This window comes from Solanum pennellii, chromosome 5, assembly GCF_001406875.1.
Source record: "Solanum pennellii chromosome 5, SPENNV200".
Lineage (NCBI taxonomy): Eukaryota > Viridiplantae > Streptophyta > Magnoliopsida > Solanales > Solanaceae > Solanum > Solanum pennellii.
In genome coordinates this window covers 3986642-3996134 of record NC_028641.1, presented here as the reverse complement: position 1 = coordinate 3996134, position 9493 = coordinate 3986642, and the positions used below count along the sequence as shown (strand labels likewise).

The window sequence follows — 9493 nt, the reverse complement described above, 5'->3', positions numbered from 1 at the left end:
TATTGCAGAGAAAAAGGTCAACGAATTATACAATTGTGAATTATACAATTGCAGTGAAATACAATTTTCTCTAGCTTTATACAACAGAAGCGTATATATTGTGTTTTTGTTTTTGTATAAAGCGAGAGAAAAAATATATATCTTCTTGCTATACACTTATAATTATGCAATATACATACATTTTAATTCGATTCAATTGTATACAAAGCAAATTTTATAAAAATATTGCAGCGAAATAGGCAGTGAATTATACAATTGTGCATTATACAATTGCAGTGAAATAGGATAGCGAATACAATTGCAGCGAAATAGGCCAGCGAATTATACAATTTAGGCCAGCGAATTATACAATTGAATATGTATAGCAAATTATACAGTTTTATGTTTGCTATGGAGTGCAATTATGTAAACTTTGCTATAGCATACAAATATGGATTTTTTGTTTGCTATATGTGAAAGTTGCCCAAAAATATATAAAATGTATCAATTTATCAAATTGTTCTTCAGTTTTATAATATCAAAACATAAAATTGAGTTTGATGGTCCGTATAATGATTGGATCATATGAATAAAGCCTATTTATCTTTGGGCTGATTTTGGGTAAAAACAGTCCCGCCCATTTCAATATTTAGCATAGTGAACTTGCACTATAAGCAATAATGTTGAATGTCATTACATAAGTTTCCGAAAAATCTATGTTGTTCAGACTCTTTAAAAATATTGTCACATTCATATTGATTCCTCTAAAAATGCATTGCTTTGAACCAACACTCATCCAACAACGTTTTAAAAAAGTCTGAGCAAGATAGATCGAAATTATAGCTCGTGGTTTAAATAATAGTAGTGATTACTAATAAAACACAAAACACTACTTTGAAAATTCACTAGTTGAGGATGTACAAAAATTTGGTTTGCCTTTTCAAATGATAAATTATGTCACAACATACCCTACGTCAAAATTGATTTTAGCCGCAATTAATTAGGAATTGCTGCTAAATATATATTTTTAGCGGTAATTAACACTCTTTGAATATGTCCCTAAATGCTTAGCGACTTTGAATCTAATGACACTTAACTAATGCCGGTAAAAATTTTAGCACTCTATTAATTTATCTATTTATTACCGCTGAAAGTTATTTTTGTCGTAGTGATATTTCATGGTTTCATTTAATATATCAACTGAGGTTTATGGAGAGATATCATTACAATATTTCGAACACAATTCACCTAATTAGACATGACGTTTCACTATGGTTTGTATTTATTTTTAAGAAATAATAAGCTTTGTAACGCTTGTTTGGTTAATTTATAATTTAAAGAAATTTAAAAGTTGACATTTAACCATAGAGTTTCCATTGTAATATTATTTCTTGCCTTGATTGTCTTAATATTATTTCTTAACCAAAAACCAAATAAAGTTGTATACAATAAAATAATATCTTATACGCATTCAACAATTCCCTTTCCCAGAAAATTCTGTTAATTAATCGAATGATTATCATTATTCTATTTCAGTAATTAAGTACCAAATGGAGTATTATAACATTATTTTTAAAAAAATTTTTCTAAGTGTCTATATCAGAAGCAATTATTTATTTTATTTTATTTAGCTTTTAAATAATAAACTTTCTATCAAGAGGTGAATTTGCCATTATAAATAACCCAACTCACATGCATATGACTTTAAAATAATTTTTTGAAAAATCTTGTTCATGAAAAATACAGACAAAATAGGAAAGGTATAACCACATAAGTTTTCTAATATAATTGCCTTTGCAATTTTAAATTAGACATAGAAATCAAGAATTAGCGATGGACAACTTCTATCGTTAAAAAACAAAAAAACTATAGTTAACGAATAGCAATGGATTGCTACAAATATATGTTATTTACGAGCTATTTAGTGACGAAATTTTGTAGTTAATTTTGTTTAGTGATTTTGATAAGCAATTAATTATTTTTGCAGAAAATGGAGGAGAAGGAGTGCAAAAATGAAGAAAATAAGAGTGATTCAAAAGGAATTATTATCATAATGGGTGTTTATATTCATTGTCAAGGATGTAAAGAACAAGTACTTAAATCCCTTCGTGGCTTTGATGGTATAATTTTTTTCTATCCCATTTAATTTTTGGATATTGATTTTTGTGTGCATCTATATTTGTTACATCTAATCAATATAAATATCGAGTTGAATTCAACACCTAAAATTTTTAGATTTCTATCACGATCACAGGTAAAATGAAAGGATACGATGATAATTACGTTTTCAATCAAATAACTATAATTTTTTTACTGAATTTCTTGCACACATAGGGAATTTGAGTTAACAGATATTGAGTTCACATGAACTCATATACTATACTCTAGACAAAAAGTTTTAAGATAGATAGTGAGGAATTACTTTATGTATCTTCTTTTTTACGCAGAAATATAAACTCTAATTTCTGATGATTTTCACTCATTTTATTGACCGTGATATTCCCTTTACATTATTTCTCTCTTTTTTTTCCCTTTTATTAATTGCAAATTTTTTTCTTCCAAATTTAGGGGTGGGGGAAGTTGAGATTGATGATAAAAATCACAAAGTGATGGTGAAAGGGAAGAAATTAGATCCTCTAAATGTGGCTGAGAGACTGAGGAAAAAAAGTGGCAAACATGTGGAATTAATTTCTCCAATTCCATCAAAAAAGAAAGAAGAAGAAAAGAAGGAGAAAAAACAAGAGGTATATTTAAATAATTAAACTCAAATAGTTTTTTTCCCTAAATTCATTCACTAATACGAAATGACAACTTTTCGTAGTTGGTAAAATTGTTATCATATGATCAAGAGGTCATAGATTCAAATCATAGAAATAATCTCTTGCAGAATTACATAATCGTACACCTCTACCCTTTTACAAACTTTACATAATACGAATTAAAAAGTTTAATAAATCGAGCTTTTTTAAAAAAATAATTATTCACTAATCTATCTTTTTTTGTGGGGAATGCAGCCTAAGGTTATTGAAGTGATTTTGAAACTATATTTACACTGTGAAGGATGTGCTAAAGATGTCAAGCATTGCATTCACAAAATGCCAGGTACATAATATTATTTTATTCTCTCATAATTAACTATGTCCATAAATAGAAAAATAAAATAAAATTGGTTAATGAATTCAAGTTGCATATACTAAAGATGCATAATTTTTGTACAACCTATTTCAGTACTATTTCGAAACTATACATGCATGTTATTTTGATACACAAATTAAATCTTCGACAAAAAATAATATCAATATAATTTATCCCAACATTCAGTAGAGTTACCAATTAACACTCACACCATATAGATTTTACTTGTGATTATGTTTGATCTGATGATGTAAATAATTTTACCTTGTATCCCTTACATTTTATTTTTTCTTTCATAATTCGAATTTCAAATATTTATATGCCTTTTTAAAATCCGTATAAGTAAAATTTTTTTATTTTTTTTGTGGATGATGTATAAATAGGGGTTCACACAGTAGATCCAGAAATGAAGAACAATATAGTGAAAGTGAAAGGATCCATGGATCCACAAAAACTAGTAGAATTCATCAACAAAAAAGCAGGAAGACATGCTGAAATTATAAAGAAAATTGACAAAGAGAAAAATGAAAAAACATTATGTGATAAAAATTCATTTGATATTAAAAAAGGTTGCAGTAATTGCCAATATGATTATCTTCAATTTGTATATGCTCCTCAAATTTTTAGTGATGAGAATCCAAATTCTTGCTCAATTATGTGAAATAATAATACAAAAATTTCATGTACTAGAGATGTCCAAATGCAAATTCTAAATTTTATTTTTGTGCAAAACTATTTCTTTATTGGTCTGTTTATTTTTTTTTTGTTACAGTTCAACACACACTCACCATAATCGTTTGTTACTGTTCTTTTTTACTTGTCTTCCAGTTATTTTACCGCCTACTTTGAATTTTCGAGATTATAACTAGAACCACCCACCCCTTTTCTGGATCAACCTCACATCAATAAACACGACCCTTGCTACATTGCATTGATTAAAATTGAGCAACATGACTTAAATCGCGGCACAACATAAGATTGATACTAAAAATCATCGCGTAATTTGACTTATATAATTGATAAAAATATCTTTAAAATGTTAGATACGATGAAAGATTTACTAAAATACGACAATGCATTAGTTCAAATAACAATGTTGTACAAGGAATGCTAGAAAATGATCATAAAGTTTTGTTTACAATACGTTGTTCATTTGAATATACGGTTTAGTGTAGCAGCTAAGCGGACTCCACCTTGAGCTAAACGCCATTGAACTATTTGATATCGCGATAGGAAATAATCATCTGTGCTCCATATGTACGCGTTTCAACAGAGTTAAAATTCGCGCGATTGAAGAAAATTATTGAAGAAATTATTAGTAATTTACCTTCTAATGTTGAGTCTTCACTAACTCCTTTATATGCCCAGTCACAAGCAGCTTTGATACCTTCACTTGCATATCTATAGGAAGCAACAAATTATTTATTAGTACTTTATGATCAAACGAGACAGAGGCGAAGCCAGAATTTGAAACTTGTAGGTTCTAAATATATTTTTGAGAAATCTAGTGAATATGTACATATTATAAACTTCAAATACTGAGTCCGCCTTATGATAAACATGTTGAATGAACATACATATCAGGGCAGGCTGTTTTGTTGCCACTGCAGCTTTCCCATGAATTTACTTGATCAGCCCATCCTGTCTGTATAAGACGAAATTCGTTACGAATATGACAATTCATATATATATATGTACGTCGATCAGAACTCTTCAAAAATATCAACATACATGTTAAAATAGTAATTTTAGAAAGTCCGAGCAATATAAGATAACAGTAGGTGCTATGTTGCTAGGATCCTCCAAAAGCTCATAACTTTTGAAGGATTCGACATACACCTGGAGGCATTTTTGGAGGATACGAGCAACATAGTTTAGGACTAAAAACAATTGTTTGTACCGTGATGTTCTTCTGAATTGCATCGACTAGTTCATCTACGTTAGAATCATCGTATCGTTCTTCTATAGTTTCGATTATGTTGGAATCCCAGACCTATTAACAAGCAACATTAGTTTCATCAAAACATAATCTGGATTTGGAAATTGTTTGTTTTTGTGATTTTGTCAATTAAAAAAAAAAACTTACATGATGGAGAACTGTTTTTCTAGTGTACCAATGAACATCTATAGTATTGCCTCCTCTGTCTGAAGTAAATCCAACATGCAAAGGCTGCATATATGAACCAAAAAAAAACATACATCAACACTACTAAAAAACAGGGTGAAAATCGAGGACCAAATCCCGAGGTAACACATAAACAGACACTCAAATTTGACCTCAACTGATAGTCAAACACTCCAACTCTGAGTATGTATATCTAAGACATCTCAACTCGTCTCTATTGTGTCAGTTGAACAACTACAACTTACAAAATGATCATCTAGACACCTCCGAAGCTTTAATTGTGCCATGTCAGTGTCACAGTAAGGACGTGTAGAAGTATTTACTTGTCAGCCGAGGCCAGATTTGATATGACATTCTTAAAATTTAACATATTTATTTACCTGATGAATGTCCCCAAAAAAGTGAGAAAGGAAGAGAAGTGCTTCTGTCAAATTATCTGATATTCTCAAAAAAAAAAAACATAGTTTAAAATTCTATTAGTATCAATTTTTTTTATTGAAAAAAAAGAATGAAGCAAGAAAGATTTAGAGTAAACATTACATGTTGAAACATGATCTTTGCCTTTGTTATAACTTAGGAGCTGATTAGTGTAATTGTAAATTGCTCCAGCTACACATCTATCTTCAACTCCATCTTCATCTTTACAGTCCCCTGTATACAACAACAACGATTACGTCTTAGTGCCAAACAAGTCTGCTACGTGAATCATCACTAATCATATTTCAAGGGTAATCTGCTACGCAAATCCTCACTAATCATGTTTCAGTAACTTGAACTCGTAACCTCTTGGTAACTTAAGATTGTACAATATGAAAATAAAGTACTAAAAGTTCTTTATATTTTTTTTACTGACGATAGACATGTTACAAAATTATTAGTCGTTCATCACTACCACTTTTGCTCTATTTGCACCGTGTAATTTTCTGGCAAAGGAAAATTCAATTGAACACCCTTGACCTATCTTTAATTACACTCTTTCTCTGACTCAAACAAGTTAGAAATAAACTATACGAACCCATACTGTTCATATTAAATACATTTTATATCAATATTAAATACGTAAGAGAAGTACTAGAAGTTCTCTATATTTTCTATCGACGTATCGAAGTTAGTACTTACTTTTATATTGATAATTGCAAAGATTATCAGGGGTATCAATGTAATGAAGAGGTGATGACCAATGATAATGGAATTTAACACGATCTGCCCATATACACACACTTGCCAAATCACCATTTGCAGATTTTGGTAACAAATTTTCAACTGCATCTGCAGCAGCTTTACTCAATCTTGACTGTCACAAATAAAATAAAATTATGTCACACATATAATGTAAGCAATTTAAAGAAACAAAATTTTAAAAGACCATTTTAACCTGTATTGCACTGACTCTTCAAAAATGTTATAATTATTTTTTGGAAAATTTGAGATGAGTACAACAATGTTTAGGAAAGTCTTGTTAACGTAGCTTTTAACTCAGTTATAGAGTAACACACGATAAGTAGAAAAGTACAACATGATCGATTCAAAAAATACAAACACATAAAATCTTTCTATACAAATAACATCATTTATATTAGAGACATAAGTCATCGGTTCAAATCCGAGAAAGGGGCTTTGTAAAAAATTAAGCATGGTGCAATAACATTTTACAAAATTGAGCAACACAAGTTTTAAATAAAATGGTAGAGTTATTCATGTATATATAAATACATGGTGCGGAAGATCATAACATGAATAATTCAACAGATAAAAGCGCATATAAGATCTATTTATACAAATAAAAAATAAAATTAGGACCTGAGCAATCTTGCAAACAGTGTAATGACCATCAAGTCCCCATCCATGAACTACTGGAAAAAGAATCAAGACAGCTACCATAGCCAAAAATACATGAAATTTGTATAACTCCATTTTTGCTACTCTCAAACTAAAATCTACCAAATTGACAAAGTAATTTTTTTTGGTCTTTATAATAAACTAGGACAAAAAGGGGACTAGTGTGAACTGTATGAATACATGGAAAAAGTATCAAAGAAAATATTTATGGGGCAATAATAAATATTAATGATTTGATGAATCTTGGTTCACATTTGTCTATTTTTATTAATACTTTCCAATTTTAGGAATGATGAGTCCCCCTTTTTACTTTTTTTCCTTAAAATAATAAAGTTAGAGTGAGTTTGGATTGACTTAAAAGTTGGTCAAATCTATTTTTAAATCAGTTTTTGACTTTTCTAAGTGTTTGGCAAATATAAAAATTACTTAAAGTAAGTCAAAAATGATTTAAAATAAGTTACAAATTGTTTGACAAGGTAAAAAATGACTTAAAATAAATCAAAAAAATTAAAACACTTCAGAAACCAAAATTAGATCTCCTCCTTTTTTCAATTTTTGACTTAAAAGTCATTTCAGTTTGATTATTTCTTTTTGACTTAAAAATTACTTTTTTAAGTCAATTCAGTTGATTGTTCTTTTTGACTTAAAAATTACATGTCGCTACTTTTTTTTGTCAAATTTTAGTCATTAGTATTAAATTGTTAAATGTTATGACGTATAGTAATTAATAATTATTATATATTATGACGTACGTAATTCTTACTTTATTTTCAAATACAATGATTCAGTGTCCGAATTTATGATCAAATTTAATCAGCTTGGTTTGATTCTTTGAATTTGAATTATGATATATAAATTGATACGTAAAGTTATCATTGTAGTATCTTTTTGGTTTTAAATTCTTAAAGATGCTTTTTGAAAGACTTTAAAAAGAAAGAAAATAATGAAAAAAGTTGAAAGATTTTTGTAATCGTTCTTGTAAAGGAAAGGAATTTATTGAGAGAAAGCGTAACGGGTCAAATGGGAATGACCATTTTTTTGTACTTTTTTTTTATTTAATTGATTTTATTCTCATAAAAGAGAAAAAACAGAATCTATAAGAGGGATAATGGTGACATGAAGAAATTAAAAAAACAAAACAGAATCGTTATAGTATTAAGTTCAATATAGAAAGCATAACCTGCCATGAGCAGTAGGTTATCAAAACCAAAAATTCAAAATATTCAAACCGATTAATACAAAATTGAATGTATAAAATTCAAATTATTTATTGAGGAATTTCGCGTATAGTCACTCAAAAATAGCTTGATTACTCTTCATAACTATAGTTTGATAATTGTAATTTATAGCTACATGTTATAGGGAGGAGAGAAGCAAACGAAATTGGGAAAGAGAGTGGGAGAGAGGTGAATGATATATATCCGTTAGATAATTGTATAGTATTATACATATGCATTTGTATATATGGCAAGCGAGATTGGGAGAGGAGGAGAGAGGAGAGAGGCGAGAGAGAGAGCGCAATAATTTGTATAATTTGCATCTCATTTGTATAATTTGTGGTTACGTTTATATAATTCGTGTGATTCTGTATAATTGAGTAATCTAAAGTTCTAAAATTATATAAATATGATAAAACTTGAAATAACAAATTGATACAAACATAAACATATGAACTTTTAACAGTTATACAAAAAATATACTATACAAACTCCGAAAGCTACATGTTTATACAAACTTTAAAAAGTTCTACACAAAGATATTGTATGTATGGTGACAAAACTGAAAAACCAAATGACATCATTGTCATATACAAACATAAAACACGTATACAAATACAAATCAAACGAAAAAAAAATTCAAGTTGCGAATCATACAAATGTGACAAATTATACATATATAAATGTGCTTTATTATACAACTCAAAGTCAGCTCCACGTAATTAATAGTTAATGTTAATTGTGAGTATTAATTATAGTAAATTATAGCTATGATGAGTAATTAAATAATATAAATTTGCTTAACCGCGTAATTTTTTCTTATTTTTACAATTTAGAAATCAAAAAAATTCTCAAAATTTTTATATCCAATTTAAATGGCCCGAATGTCCACCCTTAGTCACATCGTAAGCGATAAATAAAGGAAAAATAACTTAAATACACAACTATAATTTTTATATTCTCTAATTTTCCCTACTTTTTTTAAATATTACATAATTCCCTTTTTTTTTTATTTTAGTGTAAGTTTTTAGATACATTATACTCTCTCTCCTATAATACACATTTACCAATTTTAATGCCTATTTTTTCTCCATTAAAACACTCAACCTCTTAAATCAGTTTTTGAATTTTAAATTTTATCCATTTAAACACTCAACCTTTTAATCAGCTTTTTGATTTTGAATTATTAAATTTAAAT

The 9493-nt window shown here is 28.4% G+C and overlaps 2 protein-coding genes across 2 annotated transcripts; one reads left to right on the top strand and one right to left on the bottom strand.

Moving 5' to 3' along the window:
• The first annotated feature begins 1928 nt into the window (after positions 1 to 1928).
• LOC107020213 (heavy metal-associated isoprenylated plant protein 7-like) lies at positions 1929 to 3775 on the top strand. The gene is made up of 4 exons (XM_015220506.2): positions 1929 to 2099; positions 2548 to 2723; positions 2994 to 3081; positions 3498 to 3775. Exons 1-4 carry the CDS (start codon positions 1970 to 1972, stop codon positions 3773 to 3775), a joined length of 672 nt encoding a protein of 223 aa, XP_015075992.1. The 5' UTR covers positions 1929 to 1969.
• Positions 3776 to 4105: 330 nt separating this feature from the next.
• Positions 4106 to 7239, bottom strand: LOC107019995 (endonuclease 2). The gene is made up of 9 exons (XM_015220341.2): positions 7040 to 7239; positions 6359 to 6533; positions 5780 to 5890; positions 5620 to 5675; positions 5201 to 5284; positions 5015 to 5107; positions 4692 to 4759; positions 4442 to 4515; positions 4106 to 4358 (listed from the first exon to the last, which is right to left on the bottom strand). The coding sequence occupies exons 1-9, from the start codon at positions 7151 to 7153 to the stop codon at positions 4264 to 4266; spliced, it is 870 nt and encodes a 289-aa protein (XP_015075827.1). The 5' UTR covers positions 7154 to 7239; the 3' UTR covers positions 4106 to 4263.
• Between the last annotated feature and the right edge of the window lie 2254 nt (positions 7240 to 9493).

Coding starts and splice junctions, on each gene's coding strand:
- LOC107019995 (XM_015220341.2), bottom strand. CDS start 7,153: ATGGAGTTATACAAATTTCATGTATTTTTGGCTATGGTAGCTGTCTTG. Junction 6,534..7,039: donor CTGTTTGCAAGATTGCTCAG/GTCCTAATTTTA, acceptor TATTTGTGACAG/TCAAGATTGAGTAAAGCTGC. Junction 4,359..4,441: donor TGAAGACTCAACATTAGAAG/GTAAATTACTAA, acceptor TATGGAGCACAG/ATGATTATTTCCTATCGCGA.
- LOC107020213 (XM_015220506.2), top strand. CDS start 1,970: ATGGAGGAGAAGGAGTGCAAAAATGAAGAAAATAAGAGTGATTCAAAA. Junction 2,100..2,547: donor ATCCCTTCGTGGCTTTGATG/GTATAATTTTTT, acceptor TTCCAAATTTAG/GGGTGGGGGAAGTTGAGATT. Junction 2,724..2,993: donor AGAAGGAGAAAAAACAAGAG/GTATATTTAAAT, acceptor TGGGGAATGCAG/CCTAAGGTTATTGAAGTGAT.